We start from the raw sequence: 17755 nt of genomic DNA on the forward strand, positions 1-17755 counted from the left end.
TAGCTATTGGCTTAATACATGGAGCCAACCTTACTATCAATGTGTGCATTATAACTGTATATTATCATATAAAAACAAGGCTGCTGTATAGTTTACATTTGGTATCTACTAGTGACTGTCCATACTGCTATCTAAATAGGATGTAGGAACTCCAAACTAGACTCTAGTATGCTATATAGCATTGGACGCTGCTAATTGGCATTGTCTGCACCAATCATGTATTGCCTTAAGCCTGGTTTAGACACAACAGTTATCGCTTAAAAATTAATAAAATATTAAGATAATCGTTGTGTGCTTTTTTACAGCGCAATGTGATCGCTCAAGCATTGAGAAATCACCTTGCGCTCCAAGCGGGTGATGCAGAAGATAAGCGGGGCCGCTTGTCTTCTGCATCCAGCTGTTCCCCGCTCAGAGCACCCTGCTATTATACAGCCAAGTACTTTGAGCGAGGGATGCAGAAGACAAGTGGGGCCGCTTGTCTTCTGCATCCAGCTGTTCCCTGCTCGGAGTGCTGTTATACAGCCGAGATCTCCATGCGGAGTATGAAAAACACAGCTGAACGGCTCTGTTCTTCATAACCCGCCTTTCTTCAGGGAGCCGGATACAGCTGAAACAATAGTATCAGCTGTATCCCGCTGTGAATTCCTGATCGCTGATTTTTCAACATGCTGAAAGACCAGCGACGGCTTAACGAAGACGGCACAATGTCAGTGCAGTTAGACACAATGATTATCGCTCAAAAGATGGCTTTCAGCGATTTTTGAGTGACAATCGTTGTCTGAAAGGGCTTTACTTACCACTTAATCTCTGCTTCACATTAGTGTTGTGAGCCTCTGTTAGGGGCATCATCACTTTTGAAGGCACAAATAGCACAGCAAGCAGTACTAAATTACAAATACCTCTATGAAACCAAGATAACCACATGATAAGTCAATGGAATCCTAAACTCACTGTAATGGATACATCATAGTAACATGGCTCTGTTATAATTTATCCTTACACTGGATGAGATATTTTATATACAGTATGTCATAGCAGAGTTGTTGATTTTTTTAAAATCTAGATCTTTCAAAACTTTCAGCACCTCCTCTGTTCTTGTTGCCTCTTCTATGGAAACGCAGATTTAGGTTTGAAGCACTGGTAAGATTATTAGAAAAGACATTTCAGAGTACTGGAAGACAAATTTAGGAACTTGTACTGTTTATAACTGTTACAGCATAACATCCTAATAATGTTTAGATTCCCAGGACATCTGGCTGACTTCCCAGCAATGCCTGACCTTACACTTCATTAAGCAAGAATACACACACCCTTTATAAAGCCCTGAGTCAATGGCCTATAGATAAGGTACTGGAGAGCTGCACGTAGCTTCAAGGCTGCTTTATGAGTCCCTGCTGGAAAACCATAGTTGCTTGAAAAATAATAATTAAATATGGCAAATTATTACTAAATATTCTGTGCTAACTGGCGTCTTTCTATCAGCACTATATAGCAATCTGGGGCCACATGCAGTCTTAAATATCTCTAAGATACCAGCATTATCTACTTACTGCAGGCCATGGACAGGTATATAGACCTTAATAAAAGGTGTCATCAGAAGTCATTATTGTATAAATCAAGTTTTTATGTTAAACATATTTAAAAAAAAAATAAATTGTTGATTTTTTCCCCAATTCTTAGCAGCTGCACAGAAAGCGGAGTCCGGCTGCGGCATTCGAGATACATTGAATAGCAGAGAGTTTAGTCAGGAGACTGATTAATAATGAATTACAATGGTCAAACAGAGAATCAATCAGGGCAACAAAAACAGCACCATATCTGTCCTATGTGTCCACCGGTTGTGTTATGGCATTCCAGCTCAGCCCCATTCTCTTCAATGGAGCTAAGTTGCAATATCACACATAACCTTTGGACAAACACAACCTATGGACAAATGCGGTGCTGTTTTTAGAAGAAAGCAGACAATTTTTTGCAATCCCATACAATCTTGTGGACATAAAATATTCATATCTAAAGCATTCTGCTTAACTGTCTGCATATTTACTCCTAGGACTTTGTTGCTGTGGCCCAGAATTTTGATAATAAGAAGATGCGGACTCACATACTGGTATGTGTAATTCTAGTCATATCACTGTGTACTGGATTGGCTCAAGAAGACGACCCTTCTATGCCAAAGCATCAAAAACGGAGAAGTCAGTATAAACGTAGAAGAGTGCCTTTAAGGGGTAGAAGGCAAAAACCGGTCCGGCCTTCACCAATCCCAGTCCCTGCACCACAAGTCCCTTTCTACAATGGAGATGATACCATAGTACACATCCTACAAGCAGTTCTAGGGGTCAGTGAGCAAGCCCCAAGCTACAATATTATACCAGGTATGATGTGACCAAGGTGAGAAGATTTTGCAAATGGTTATCCAAAATGATTGTTTTTTTCATCATTTGATCGTGAATCCTTGTATTTTGTTAAAATGTAGTTTTACAGCCTAAATCTTTGCAGACAACATTTGCATACGTTGTTCATACTCAGAAGAAAAAAAATGAAAGGCTATGCCTACCTAGGCTTGCGATCATGTTATTGCTTCAGTACATTACAATGAAAAATGTAACGTAGCAAATACTGTTGACTAAAAATATTCTTCCGTTTGGTGTATACAGCTCCTAGGCAGATTTACTGACTACAAACAAACCTTGTATAAAGCCTGAGTGCTATGTTGCCTTATACCCCCCAAGAGGAAGGGACTCAATGAACATAGTAACACATGACTGAAGGAGTGTTGAAAAGTAAAAGCATTATTTGGAAAAATTTACATGTTCTTTAAAAGCTGAGAATTCCTTAAAAAGACGTTGCTGACAAATGCCATTTTTTAAAGTGAAAGTGAATAGAGAGACAATTTCTGTATGTAGTAACAAAAACCATAGTCTTAAATCCACCATACTTTCCTCTTTTGGTCAGTTTATGATTCTGCTAAATGTGAAAAGTGGTTATCTATGATATATCATTATTTTGCTCTGCCATTATAAGGCTTAGGAATCTTTCCTACCTTCCATTATAAAACAAATGAACCCTAATTCACTAACCCACATAATAATTTAGAGACCCCAATTAAGCATATATTTCATTGCACAATGATGACTTCAACAAAATCTCATAGAACTGCTGCGAGCAAATTATAGGATGGCAATTTTGATAGAGAGTTGAGAAACCTAAAAAATCACATTACATGTGCCCTGTGGTTAAAAATTGCAACGGCAAATACGAGCAAGAAGACATTGGCATAAATTAAATTCATAAATTAGTAGTAATGTAAGACATGAGGGTCAATGACCGCAAAATTGCCTTACATACTCCAAATGACCTACTGCCTAAATTATTTAGGGTCAGCTGCCAACCATTCGTGTATAGCTAGCTGAAGAAGAGAATTACAAATGGTCACATTGTTTGCTGTCTGCTTAACTCTGACTTAGGCCCCCTGTCCACGGCTGTTGCGGTATTCCGCGGCGAATCTCAGCTGCGGGAGCCGCCTCCGGGAGCTGGAGAATGCTGCGAACTGCTGGCCGCGAGCGGAGAATCGCGATGATTCTCTGCTCTTGGACATGGGGCCGCCAGCGAAATCACTGCCGTGGACAGGGGGCCTTAGGCTGCTTACAGACGGCTGGGTCGGATCCCGCAGCGAGAATTCTCGTAGCGGGATCCGACCCACGCCCCTGCAGTTACCAGTCCGGCTCACTTGCTTCCGTGTCTGCTCTGTGATGTGCCGGCTGCCACCCAGCTGGTGCGTTGGTAATGACATTTCTGTGCGGGCCTCTGCAAGTCCTGCACAGAAATAGAACATGCCGTGGTTTGTTTTCCGCAAGTGTTTTCACGTGGACAAATCGCGGCTGTGTGCATAGGATTGCGTTTTGTAATGCAATCCTATGCAGGCGGGCACGGGAGGAAATTCTGCGGGAAATCCCACCGTGAAATTTCCACCCGTGTGCAGGGGGCCTATATGGATTTAATGCAATTCTGCAATATAATGCTTGAACACCTATTTTAAAGTTTAACTTGTTTGAGGGTCTTCCATTAGACAGTGATAAAAACTATTGTAACTCTTGTTGCTAAGAAATTCTACCCTAAATAAAAATTGATTTTTGATGATAAATAACAGAATTATTGAAAGGTCCCTGAATTAGATGGATGTCATTGCAGGACCACTGGTATGACAGTTTAGCCTACTCCAATAGCATACATTTTATTATAAAACTGCAGTACACTAGTAGAATTACCAGGCTTGGCATGGGTTTGTTTTCATGTAACTGTTTGTTGTTTGTATGTGTGGTTAAAAATTTGCTACTATATGAAGCCAAAATCTTTATAGCACTAAATTAACCACATAGGAAACCAAGTGCTTTGAAAGGTTTTAGACCAAGTGTTAGCTTATATTTGTTTTTGTAATCCAATCTTTTGTGAATATGTTGAGAATGGTAGGTCCTAGAGATTTGAAAGCCGCTCTACAAACTTCCAAGGCACCTGATTAACTTTGGCAAATTTGGTGCAGATTCTTGTTTGATCTTTATGGTCCAGACAACAGAAATTCATATTTATATTATAAAGATTAGCAGTGTACTGGTGCATCTTGTCTCCACCAGCAGAATGGGTGGAGGCAAACTGCACGCCCACATTTACACCCACAACTTGGGATTGGCCGGGCACCAGAAAGGGTGGAGGCACAGTGCATGCCCCCAACTTTTGATTGGCGGGCCAGTCGCACCCACCCTTACCACTGCAAACATACCGGATAGTTGCCGGCGCCAGCGTCCCGAGCGGGGGAACAACAGCAGCTGCTGTCAGTCCTGAGCAGAGGCGCTCAGCCCAGTGCCACAACGGGGGTCCAAGACATAGCTGAACAGCACAGTGCCGGAGCGGAGTGCCAGCTGTCAGTCCGGTCCTCGGCAAAGCCGCCAACTGTGTCAGTGCAGTCCTCCAAATAGCCGGCTATCCACAGCGTCGAAGCGGAGAACAGCTATGAGTCGGGTCCTCGGCGTAGCCGGCCAGCAGAAGCACTGCAGCGGCTTGCAGCTGTCTGTCATTTTGGTCCTCCAGTCGGGTCCTCGCCATAACCGGCCAGCATAAGCAAGCACCGGAGCACCTTAGAGCTTGCAGGATCTGACATGCTGTGTGCGGGGAGCAGCCAATCTACCACTGGGGGTTTCACCTGCCCTTTCCCTGTTGCTGAGCCAGGCCAACCCATTTCTCCACCCCTAGGTCCGGTGGAGACAAGGTGCACCAGTACCGAATAGCAGTATATTGTATTGTATAATTCCTCCAAAATTAAGAGTTTAGCTTTAGCTGGAGGTTATGCCTTATAATCCAGGGTTTGACAGAATGAGAGCTGCTCTTATTTAGCAGCACTGTATTCTTGCTTATAAGAGGGGGTTCCAGAGTGGAGGGCCCCCACTGTATAATATCCATATGCCTTAACCTTCAATAGTCACATTAAAACGGGAAAAATCTTCCCAAAAATGATACTTTTTTATTGTACATTTAGAATTTATGTAAATATATTCGACACAGTTGCCTTAAGTGTTTTTTTAACCCCTCAGTGACAACTAATTTTAGCCATAATAGCCAGTAAATCGTATCCCCTTTTGTGTTCCAGCTTGTTTGTGTTCATGCTTATTTTTTGGACAGTCTAGCTAGCTATGTGGCACTTTGTATTTTGCAGGACGAGTTCCAGTTTATATAGGAATCTGTTTGGGGCATATATAACGTACTAAACATCTTTTACAATTTTTGTTTTCCTGGGGCAATAGAAAAAAAAGCTATTTCACCATTGCTTTTTGAGATTTAGGTGTAGTTATTTTTGTTCTTTTTATTTTTTTAATATTTAATGCCTTTAAAGTTTTTTCAATATTTTATTTTAAAAAACATTTAAAATCCATAGTCAGCAATGCCTGCAGAAACTAGGGGTTATACGATGTAGTGTAGTAATTAGTTTAGCAAGTACTCATCATTTCACTCCTTTTCTTGGGAAAATGTCATATGTTACAATCAGAAGCAAATATGCTTTCTGATTGAGGTGTGTGTGTGTGTGATAAAATGAACAAAAATTTATGTCACCCCTCCCCTGGGACAGGGATAAAGACAGGAGAATCACAGAACTCCCTCTCCCCTTCCCTGTCAACTCTGTATACACTGACTGAAAGGATAGCTGTAAATTCAGTATTCCCAACCCCACTTCAAACAGCTGCTGCTCCAGTTCTGAAGGGATACCAAAAGGAGCATTAGCTTTAAAATGACAGTAAAAGCCTGTTGGCTACCCAGGTAGAATCGGAGTTACAACCATTTAAAGTAGAACAAGCTCTGTTCATCTAAAACTGTTCATCCTTTTCCTGCAGAACGAATAGAGCTCGTCCTAAACTGCTGGGGGGTTAATTGCCTTTATAAGAGAGTCCCTCTAATTCTAAATAAGAAACTCTGCTTTTGTAAGTATTACTGTTAACATCCTGATTATCTTTCCTCCTCACATACTGGTAAGAGAGGTAGGCTTTGTCGGGAAACAGTGCAACATAAGATGATAGGGGGTTAATGGAAGAAAATGGTTTTACAGGGAACACTTTGTGTTTCAAACAAAGGATGGCACTGCCAGGTTTTGGCTCCTGAGGCAACCATTGCCAAGCGGTTTCGCAACCCATTCTTGTGTGAGCAGTGGCAAGTCAATATTAATTAAAGATTCACAACGATTACTCTACCAGTTTTAAAAAGTCTAGGGTTTCTTTATTGATTGCACCCATATTGCCCAAAATGCTTCAACTACACCATTAAGCATTTAAAGGGAATCTATTTGTCTTTGGTGACAATTTTAGTCTGTTTGGATTGCATATGGTGTACTGCTACCAGTAAAGAGCTGTGCCCAGTCATCAGCAGAACACACACATACAGATGTAGAAAGCCTTATAAGTGTTTATCCAAGCTTTCAAGATTAATAGCCTATCCTTAGGATAACAACTACATCACCAGACTGTCACATCTCGCAGCAGCCCCATAACTTAGTTTATGATGTTGCGGGATGTGACAGATTCCCTTTAAAATCACCAATTAACCCTCCATCTTGTAATGCAAATGACAAGCCATTTCCAAGAGTTACCATATTAGCAACATGTGATTAAAATGGTAATACAAAGCAAAAATTGTCATTGTCACATAATAATTAAAACCATATACACAGATTATAAATACAATTTAGTGTCATGGACTCAAAATAGATTTTGGAATTTTACTGCCGTTTACCACAAAACCCTCAAAAATATAAAATAAAATAACAAAGAATAAATTGAATACTTTAGTAACAAATTAAATAAAGAGCTATAATTGATCCCATTTAAGAGTGGTTTTGTACACTGGGAAAAATACTGTAAATCTTAGCTTGTTTTAATTTACTTTACAGTACTTACTTAAAGGGGGTTTCTGAGTTATTTCTTTTATACAGCTTTGGGCTCTCTATGCCCAAAACTATATAAAAGAAATACACTTACCACAGCGCTGGACCGCCGTTTTGGCAGTTGGTATCTGACAGGTGACGTCATTAAGCCAAAAGGCCGGGTGACGTCCCATCAACCTGTCACATGGGTTTCTGATATAGAAGCCATGAGACAGATTTATGGGACGTCACTAATGATATCCCTGCTGGTCTCCCATTGGCTGCAGCGATCACATGGGTTAAAAACCCATGTCAATGCTACAGCTGATGAGAACAAAGACTGGAGTGACGGCCAGCAGCGGCGTTGGTGGCAGCAGCATGCAGTGGGAGGAGAGTGTGCTTTTTTTAATTTTACACACATCTCATCCTTCCCCCCCCCCCCCACTACCATGAATGTCAGAAAACCCCTGTTAGCTGACAATACATATGAAAGAAACATAGGCTGAGCCGACACTATCAATAGCCATCCTATGTGAATGTGGGCTTGACAACTGTATTTCAACATGCTCTAAAATCCCAGTATGGTAGAGTTGGAGGACCTCCAGGATCATCGGGTTCAACCCCCTGGTCAGTGCAGGATTCACTAAATCATTCCAGACAGATGTCTGTCCAGCCTCTGAAGATTGTTACTGAAGGAGAACTCACCACCTCCTGTGGCAACCTGTTCCACTTATTGATCCCCCCTCACTGTCTAATATCTAATTTGTGTCTCCTCCCGTTTAGTTTTTTTTCCCCATTGCTTCTAGTCTTTCCATGTGCAAATGAAAACAGGGCTGATCCCTCTGCACTGTGACAGCCCTTCAGATATTTCCTCTGAGCCTTCTTTTTTGCAAGCTAAACATTCCTCATAGGACATGATTTGCAGACAGCTCACCATCCTGGTAGATCTTCTCTGAACTTGCTCCAGTTTGTCTATGGCTTTTTTTTTTTAATTGGGGTGCCCAGAACTGAATATAGCAGTCCAGATGAGGTCTGACTAAGAAAAAGTAGAGGGGAATAATTACCTCATGTGATCTAAACTCTACAACTCTCTTAGTACATCCCAGAATTGTGTTTTGTCTTTTTCGTTGCAGCATCACACTATTCAGTCATGTTCTGTCTATCATCTATTAGTATACCCAAGTCTTTTTTTACATGTGCTGCTGTTTTTTTAATTTTTCTTGCCCAAATGTAGGACTTTGCACTTCTCCTTGTTAAATACCATTCTGTTAGTCGCCGCCCACTGTTCAAGCTTTTCTAGATCTTTTTGAATACTCTCCCTCTCTTCCCTAGTGTTAGCTATTCCTCTTAGCTTTGTGTCGTCAGCAAATTTGATCAGTTTCCCATCAATTCCCTCCTCCAGGTCATTTATAAAAATCTAAAACAACACTGGGCCTAGGACAGAGCCTTGTGGTACCCCACTTGATACATTCTTCCACTTGGATGTGCAGCCATTTATTTATTTATTTATTTTTTAAATCAAATTTTATTAAATTTTCATAGATAATCCATACAAAAAAAAATCTTGCATTGAAAAAGCTGACATAGCAAATGTTACTCATTTTAGCAAGAAATCAGCCGTTTTACAGATATAATCGGGTTGATGGACATCATTTTCAAAAATCCACTTAGTTCAAACTTATAACAAGTTTCTATAACTCCTGTACTCAATAATGAATGTACCAGTGAACTGCCGGTACGTTAACTAGGAATGTAGAGTACAATTTGCGATTAGGTTCGCAGAAACAAAGACAAGGGGGGAGAGAGGGGGGGGGTGGAATGTAAGGGGTAGGTAGAAGGATGGGGGTATGAGGAAGAGGGAACAGGTGGGAGCCAGTAGGTAGGCCCTGGGAGCCTCCACTGGATATATATCCATAAAGTCTTACCTCCTCCGGGACAGCGGGGCATTTAGTCTGATTATATTCCCAGGCCCAGGTCAAGCGCCGAACGTCCGAGGTCTCCTTGGGTGTAATGTTTTATGTGAGTTGTCCCTTCCAGTGTACTCCTCCCAGAAAGTGGGGTCCTGATATTTTAGTAATTTTCTTTTTTGTTTTTTGGGGCGTCCCTTTCTCTAGGGGTTGTGTCTCAGATTTCTCCATGGGGACCAGATCTGGAGGAACTTGTCATGAGAGCTTGTTGACCAGCTCAGGAGTTCCTCCATATTGCATAACATATCCGCTTTTTCTATCCATTGGGATATGGTAGGGGATGTCTTCTGTAGCCAGTGTAGCGGGATTAGTGCTTTGGCTGTGTCCAGGAGGAAGGCCGTCAATCTATTTTTTAAGGGGTGGAAGGCATTTGAGGGTTTCCAAAGGAATATCATTTCTGCTGCTAGTGATAAGTTTGGTTGGATCAACTTGAGGACGTCCTTGACCCCCCTCCAGTAAGGTTTAATGTCTGGGCAATCCCACCAGATGTGAGAGTAGGATCCAATACCAGAATCGCATCTCCAGCATCTGTTGTGGGGTGCCAATTTATAGCTGAAGAGCCATTGTGGAGTTTTGTACCATCTGACAAGCAACTTGTAATGGCTTTCTTGCATGAGAATGCATGGAGAGAGGCCGTAGGCCATCCTCATGATCAGAGCGGTGTCTGCATTTGATAGTGATATTCCCAATTCTTTCTCCCACGATATGAGAAAGGTGGGTTTGGCATATAGCGGAGGTGCGATAAACTGTTTTCTCAGGTACGAGATTTTCAGCGTTTTAGAGCTGTTTTCGGTGAGAGTTTTTTCAAATAAAGTTTTGGGACGGGTGGATTTGTATTTTGCTTGAAATTCACTAAGGGTTTTGTGGATGTGCTTTTTCTGCAGGAAGGAGTAGGATTGGCAGGGGGGTAGATTCTGTCTTATTTCCTCAGGGGTTTCATGACTTAAAGGGGTTGTCTCGCGAAAGAAAGTGGGGTTATACACTTCTGTATGGCCATATTAATGCACTTTGTAATGTACATCGTGCATTAAATATGAGCCATACAGAAGTTATTCACTTACCTGCTCCGTTGCTAGCGTCCCTGTCTCCATGGCTCCGTCTAATTTCGCTGGCTTCTTGCTTTTTTAGACGCGCTTGCGCTGTGTGGTCTTCTGCCTGGTGAATGGGGCCGCTCGTCCCGGAGAGCTGGTCACCGCGTCGTCATCGTAGCTCCGTCCCGTCACGTGTGCCGATTCCAGCCAATCAGGAGGCTGGAATCGGCAATGGAACGCACAGAGCCCATGGTGCACCATGGGAGAAGACCCGCGGTGCACCATCGGAGAAAACCGCAGTGCATCCCTGGGAAAGGACCGGCGGCCATTTTAGGGAGAAGATTTTTTAAACTCCTTATTTCGTCGGATCGGTGAGTAGCAAGCTGTGTAAAAACCACTTTAATTTGCTATTTTATGCCAGGGGGGTGACAGGGGGAATGGGGTTATTTAAAATTTTGATGCTTGCCGCGAGAGAACCCCTTTAAGGCTTGCAAGTCTTCTGTCTATTGTGCGCCCCTCTCCAGATGCTAGATATCGTTGGGTCTTGTGGTAGCCCCATCAGTTTGTATAAGATCTGAAGTGGCATTTTTAGGGATGGTTTGGGGGCTAAAGATTCGCTAAGCACGTCCCAGATTTCACATGGTCCTCTGAGCAATGGGTTGAAGTCCCTTGCCCTATATGTGTTCTTATCTGGAAACCAGAGGTCTTCCAGGTAGCGCTCCCCATGTGCCCCTTCAGCAAGGGCGTGCAGCAGTGGGTCTTTAGATAGGTTTGTTAGATCTATCCAATATCTAAGTTGAATTGCTCTATAGAAGTCTTGGATGGATGGGAGATCCAAGCCGCCCTCATTTTTCCTCTTAATCATCAAGCTATATGCCAATCTAGCCTCTTCTGCCTCCAAACAAATCCGGAGAAGGCCATACGTAGGGATTTAAAGAAGGACGAGGGCAAGTGTATTGGAAGCATACGAAGTTTGTAGATTATTATAGGGAGTACATAGGACTTCAACACGTTTTTCCTACCAAACCAGGACAAAGCTGGCAAGTCGTATGCGCGTAAGAGTGCTTTGATCTGGTCGAGCAGGGGTAAAAAGCTTTGGCCAAGTATATTCTCTATTTTTTTGGTGAGTTTGACACCCAGATATTCGACCGAGGTCTCTGACCATGACAAGGGTGAACTGGACCTCAACAGATTACAGTGTCTCTTTGGGATTTAGATATTTAGTATTGTAGATTTGGAGAAATTTATCTTGAAGTTCGAGAAGGCACCAAAATCATTTAAGATGGAGGTAAGTCTGGGCAGACTTCTCACCGGATCTGTTATAACAAACATTATATCGTCCACGAAAGCTGCTGAGGAGAGTGTGTGTCTGCCCAAGCTTAATCCCTTTATTACGGGGTCCTGTCTCAACCATTGGAGTAAAGGTTCCATTGTAAGTATAAATAGAGTGGGGGAGAGGGGACAGCCTTGGCGGGTGCCATTACGAATGTCAAAGGGGGGGGGATAGGGTGTCATTGATTTTTAGTCTAGCGTGCGGTTCTATATATAGAGACAATATTGCAGATATGAAGGGGGTGGGGAAGTTGAAATTTGAGAGAACTCTCTCCATGTAGGTCCAGTCCACCCTGTCAATAGCCTTTTCGGCGTCGGTACTAACAAGGGCCAGTGGGGTGTTGTGTTTTTGGGCATACTTTATTGCATGTAGTAGGCGTATGCAGTTATCCTTTCCTTCTCTGCCTTTCACGAATCCCGTTTGCTCAGGGTTGACCAGGGTGGGTATAAGGTCTTCCATTCTTTTGGCAAGTAGTTTAGCCCATATTTTCACATCCAGATTAATCAGAGAGATAGGTCTATAGCTCCCACATAGGTTAGGGTCTTTATTGTCCTTGTGAATTAAAGTAACATGTGCCTCCTGGGCTTGTCTAGGGAGTTTTTCACCCTTGAGAAGTGCATTAAGCATATCCGTTAGATGTGGAACTAGCTGTTTTTTAAAGACCCTGTAGTATGCTATTGAGAACCCATCAGGTCCGGGGCTTTTCCCCTGAGGGCAGGAGTCTATTATCCCTTCTACTTCGTTAGTTGTAATTGCTTCAAGGAGAGTATTGGCGTCTTTATCATAGAGTTTTGTAAGTTTCAGGGATTTTAAGAAGGAATCAATTTGGCTTTTAATTTTATGTCTGACTGGGGAGGTCTCACTATCCTCGAGGTTGTAGAGCTTGGAATAAAAGTGCTGGAATTCCTTCGCTAGCTCAACGGTTGTAGAGACTATTGCTCCCGAGTGAGTTTTTATTGATTGGATGTAGTTTCTAGATCTAACCTTTTTAAGTAGGGCCGTCGTCAGTTTGCTTCCTCTGTTACCATGCACATATATTCGTTGTTTGAAAAAGAGGTGTTTTTTATTAAATTTGTCGTTAAGACAGCAACGCAGGTCCTTCCTTACTGTAGTTAGTTCATCTAGATTTGCTTTGGACTGTGATTGTTTAGTAACTTGTTCTAGTTTAGCTATACGTAAAAGGTAATGGTCTATCTCCTTTTGCTTCTGTTTTTTAATTCTGGATCCTAGGGCTATTAAGTGACCTCTCGTGTACGCTTTATGAGTTTCCCAGATTAGAGGAAGTTTGGGGTTATCTTTCCGATTTAGTTTGAAAAAAATCAAGAGTCCTAGTCTGGATCTCTCATCTGTAAAGTCGAGTAAGGAGTCATTTAAACGCCATATCCACTCCCGAGGGGGTTCATTATTTAAGTGGAAGTCGGCGTGTACAGGGGCATGGTCCGAAATTGTTAGAGAGTCTATTTTGGTTTCCCTGAGTTTCGGTAGTAGGCCTGAGGAGGCAAAGATATAGTCCAATCTTTGGAATGTGGCATGTACTTGCGAGTAGAAGGTAAAGTCTTTAGCAGAATGTCGTGACGATCTCCAAACATCTGAAACTCCCAGCTCATGTAAAACCTTATTGAGTCTCTTTAGCTTGGCCTGTGAGATCTGGGAACGGGCCGAGGAAGAATCCAGCAGGGGGTTTATGGTGACGTTTAGGTCCCCACCTAGGATGATATGTCCTTCGGCAAATTGTTTGATAATTTTCGAGTTGTTTTATTATCCAGGGGATTTGTTCTGTGTTAGGGGCGTATAGATTTGCAATTGTTATTTTGATATTTCCAATTTTACCCTTAAGAATGAGAGCCCTACCCTCTCCATCCGAGTGTTGGGCTGTAAGCGTAAAGGGGATAGATTTGTGAAACCAAGTAGAGACCCCTTTTGAGGCGGACTCTAGGTGGGAGCTATGGAAGCACTGGTTGAAGAGACCCCCGGGCAACGAAAAGTGTCTGCCTCCCTTAAAGTGTGAGTAAAAGAAATGAAAAAGGAGGGTGGAGCAAGACCCAGTGAGGGTAGTGGAATATTTATGGAGTACACAGAGTTTTCAATGATTGAGTATTTTGAATGGTGGAGGTGCTGCCAACCAGATGACGCTCCACCAGTGTGGGCGTAAGTGTAGCGAAAAGGATGTGAAAAGAACTGGTATGGAGGCGCAACACTCTAAGCTACTAGAAGATGTAGATCCGGGCCGCAGCTCCGCTGTTTTATCTCTATTTTTGCCGCTCGGGGCACCTCACTCACCCCACCGACCGTCTCCAGCTCAGTTGAGCTCCTGTGCCTGTTCCAGCGGCAGTGTAAGCTGTCTCTCTGTAGGAGTGAGGTGGCCGTGGGACTTCCGGTCTGCCCCGGCTCCCAACTCGAGGCCGCGGCTTCTCCTTTGTAAATAGGCCCCGATCTTCTAAGTTGCTCGATTTGGGCAAGAGACCCCTCTTTCTGATCCTTGGCCTGCGAGGTAGCCGAGGCTTGTAGTGAGCGGCTCGCAAAGGGCTCAGGAAAGACCGTAGGTCTAGAAAACAGTCCTTGTATGCAGGAGCACTAAAGCTGTGTGACCGCTCCCTCTGCAGGCTAGGCCACGCCCCATGTGCAGCCATTTATGACCACTCTTTGAGTAGATCACCCAGCCAGTTGTGAATCCACCTAACAGTTGCCTTGTCAATCCCATATTTGGTCATTTTTCAATAAGTATAGCATTAAATACTTTGTCAAATGCTTTACTAAGGTCAAGATATACTATATCCACCGCATTTTCCTGATCAACCCAGTCAGAGATTTTGTTATAGAAGGAAATTAGATTAATCTGGCAGGACTTTTTTGTTACAAACCCATGCTGGCTCTGGTTAATTACTGCAGTCACATCCAAGTATTTGGATACATGCGGTTTAATAATTTGTTCAAAGATCTTTCCCAGTATAGAAGTCAGGCTCACAGGCCTGTAGTTACCTGGGTCCACCTTCTTTTCTTTTTTGAAGATAGGGACAATATTTACCCTTCTCCAATCTTCTGGGACTCATGGAGTTGTGTGCTGAGTAATTGGTGTATCTGACTGTGATAGAGGCTAACGTTTAATTAATTAAAATATCATGACATAGTGTGAATAAGCCTGCGTCAAAATAAAAGGTCAGTAAACAGGAGACGTATTCACAGGATTTAGAATTGGCAGTGTTTTAAAAAGAAAAAAAAAGGTTACATATTTGGTGCAGAAATTTTCAGCTCCATGTGAACGCGCTTTTAGAAATGTCTTCGACTTGACTTGTACTGTAAATGCTGCAGAATTCTCGCAGCAAATTCCAAAGTAGAACTTATGCAGCATTTCTATCCTGTGTGAAGACGCCCTTATAGTGGGAATAATTTTCTGTTTTTTTCACTTCCTATTTCAGCAAAGAAAGGTCACTGCATGGTAAATGGCATAGCAATGTATGATAAGGCAGTATGGTCTCCAAAGCCTTGTGTGACCTGCATGTGTTCTAATGGGAATGAGATTTGTGATGAAGCATTTTGCCCTCCTCTTACGTGTCCCAAGACGGAGATCCCCATTGGCGAATGCTGTCCAGTGTGCAGTCAGACTGGTATGGAACAATTCACATTATGTAACAGCATGTGCTCCTCTTTTGCATTATATAACAAGGTCGATGTCTAACATTTAACTCTGAAACTTCAGAAGTCTCACTTCACTAGAACTTTGACAAAAACTGGAAGTGAAGATCTATTAAAGGGGTTTTCCGGGAGACAAAGAATAAATCTACTGGCAATGGAATGGGCTGTTGTAAAATAAAAAAATAAGCTATACTTACCTCTTTCATTGGCCCCCACTCTAGTTCAGGAGTCTCAACCTCCGCTGCTCCAAACCCGAATGAAGCTGGCTACAGTCACACTCTGTTCATTGTGTGTGTGACCACTCAGGCAATCATAGACATTAGCAGTCATTTATGGCATTATAAGCATTGAAACCTGTGATTGGCTGAGCGGTCATATACCCAATAAACGATATGCGACGGCTTGCATATTCTTTCAAGTTCGAAATGGCAGGGACTGTGGCTCCTACACTGGCCCCGGGGGGGGGGGGGGGGGGGGGGCACTGAAGCCATGTGTGGCTTGTTTCTCTATTTTACAACATTCAGTGCACAGTAGATTTTTTTTCTTTGACTTCCGGAAAACGCCTTTAACAGTTCTTCACCTCCAGAATGTGATGTGTTGCCTTTTTTGAGAATAATTATAATTTTGTAATAATGATAAATAAAACATCAGTTTTCATCTGAGTAGTGAATTAAGACTTGTCCACAGACTATGTGTGGTACTGTAGCTCAGCTCCATTCACTTTAATGATGCCGAGCTGTAATATCAGATACAATCCATGGACAGTTGTGGTAAAGTTTCTGGATGTTCGGCCATGTTTTCATTAATCCTGGATAATCCCTCTACAGATATGAACTGATTTGTGACCGCCTCTTCTGAGATGGTCTTCATGTGTATAGGCCTATTAGAAAATATCTATACACGGAGTTTCAGTTCACTGTGCAGTATAGATCTCACGTACAATCCAAGTCTAGAGGGTGCAGAAGGAAAATCCATTGGCAGCTGTTGGAGTAGTCATCGATATGTAAAGGAAGTGGAAAATCCATCACTTGACCTGAGATAAAACGTGTAGCTTTAGGCTAATTTCACATGGGGAGCACAATATCGGGCTGTGAAATGTTTGTGTCAAAAATGCCTGCCATCACATCAGGGAAGTAGCGATCCTCAGAAAGAATCGGCAAGTGTTTCCCATTGTTTTCAATTAAAGACCTTGCATTGTACTCGGGTGCAACGTTTTTCTGGACCCATTTAAAACAGTGGGTGAGGCGTTCCGTTAGGACATGCATATGATCCCATTCATAAGAATGGGGTTCTTATTCGTGCGAGATGTGTGTGTTTCGTAACGCACAAATCTTGTGTGATTTTCTCAGCCGTGTGAAAGAGGCCTTATTTTAGTATTAGATAAAATCTCAATAAAAACAGGCCTAATTGTTTTTATCCATATCTTATCCAGGTCAAGTGATGGATTCTCTACTTTATTAATATATAACGGGCTGACCTATGTCTGCAATCTGCATACACCACCTTGGGCATGCAGTTGGGGTTGGGCAGAGTTTTTTTAATAGTAAGTGGCCACCACATGGGCTTTAGGGCTCCTTTACATAGGTATATTCGCACATGTGTTGCACATGCAATACACAGAGAATAGAACCCATTATTGATTTCAATGGGTTCATTCATATGCACATATTTTGCACATGCATTTCTGCTGTGCATTATAAAAAAGCAGCATGCTCTACATTTTAGTGCATTTGTACACCAAAGGTCCCCATAGAAGTCATTGGGGGTATGCAAATGCGCGTGCAACACACAAGGAGAAGTGCAATAAACTGCATAATCCCGCTGAAAAAAAAAAACACATCTGGAACTTATTAGCTATTTCAAGCGGTGCATCTTGTTTGCCGTGAGTAAGGGAACATGGCCTGGGGCCAGAAAACGTCCAGTAGAATATGCCGATACACACAAAATTGTATTTGTTCCGCAAAAATACAGTGCTAAGGGGCATGCAAATGTGCATACACCTGTGTGAAGGAGCCCTTAATCCTGTCCAACCTGTTTAATTCCCACAATATACAGCAGTTACAGTAGGTAAGTCTATACATTATAAACTACAAAAGGACACAAGGACCAAGTGCAAAAAAACCCCACACAACAAAATACAGTTTCAAAAGTAATGCAGCACAGAGTCCACAATTTTTGGGTTAAATCTCATGAAGCAAGAAAAAAAACCCTACGAAAAAAAAAAGAAAAAGAAACAAACAAACATGCTTTCTCATTGTAATAATTCATTGGAAAACACGTTCATGTCCCCAGTAAATAACTTTTACAAGTGCAGTGCATGCCTCCCAGTCCCTAGCTATACGGCTGGTTTTATATATGAGCATTCCTAGGCCCCCCTCACACAGACATTTTT

At 42.4% G+C, this 17755-nt stretch overlaps 2 protein-coding genes across 3 annotated transcripts in view; one reads left to right on the forward strand and one right to left on the reverse strand.

Annotated features, from left to right (window-relative positions):
- Window positions 1–17755, reverse strand: part of CENPP (centromere protein P) — a 277456-nt gene that overhangs the window by 39974 nt on the left and 219727 nt on the right. The gene's annotated exons all lie outside the window — the stretch shown is intronic.
- Window positions 1–17755, forward strand: part of ECM2 (extracellular matrix protein 2) — a 57264-nt gene that overhangs the window by 4435 nt on the left and 35074 nt on the right. For both annotated transcript variants that reach the window (XM_066596418.1, XM_066596419.1), the window contains exons 2-3: window positions 2051–2372; window positions 15147–15335. In XM_066596418.1, the coding sequence (XP_066452515.1) occupies window positions 2090–2372; window positions 15147–15335 (472 nt within the window). In that variant the 5' untranslated portion in view covers window positions 2051–2089. The remainder of the gene's footprint in view (window positions 1–2050; window positions 2373–15146; window positions 15336–17755) is intronic.

The sequence above is a fragment of the Eleutherodactylus coqui genome, chromosome 3 (genome assembly GCF_035609145.1).
Source record: "Eleutherodactylus coqui strain aEleCoq1 chromosome 3, aEleCoq1.hap1, whole genome shotgun sequence".
NCBI classification, from domain to species: Eukaryota; Metazoa; Chordata; class Amphibia; order Anura; family Eleutherodactylidae; genus Eleutherodactylus; species Eleutherodactylus coqui.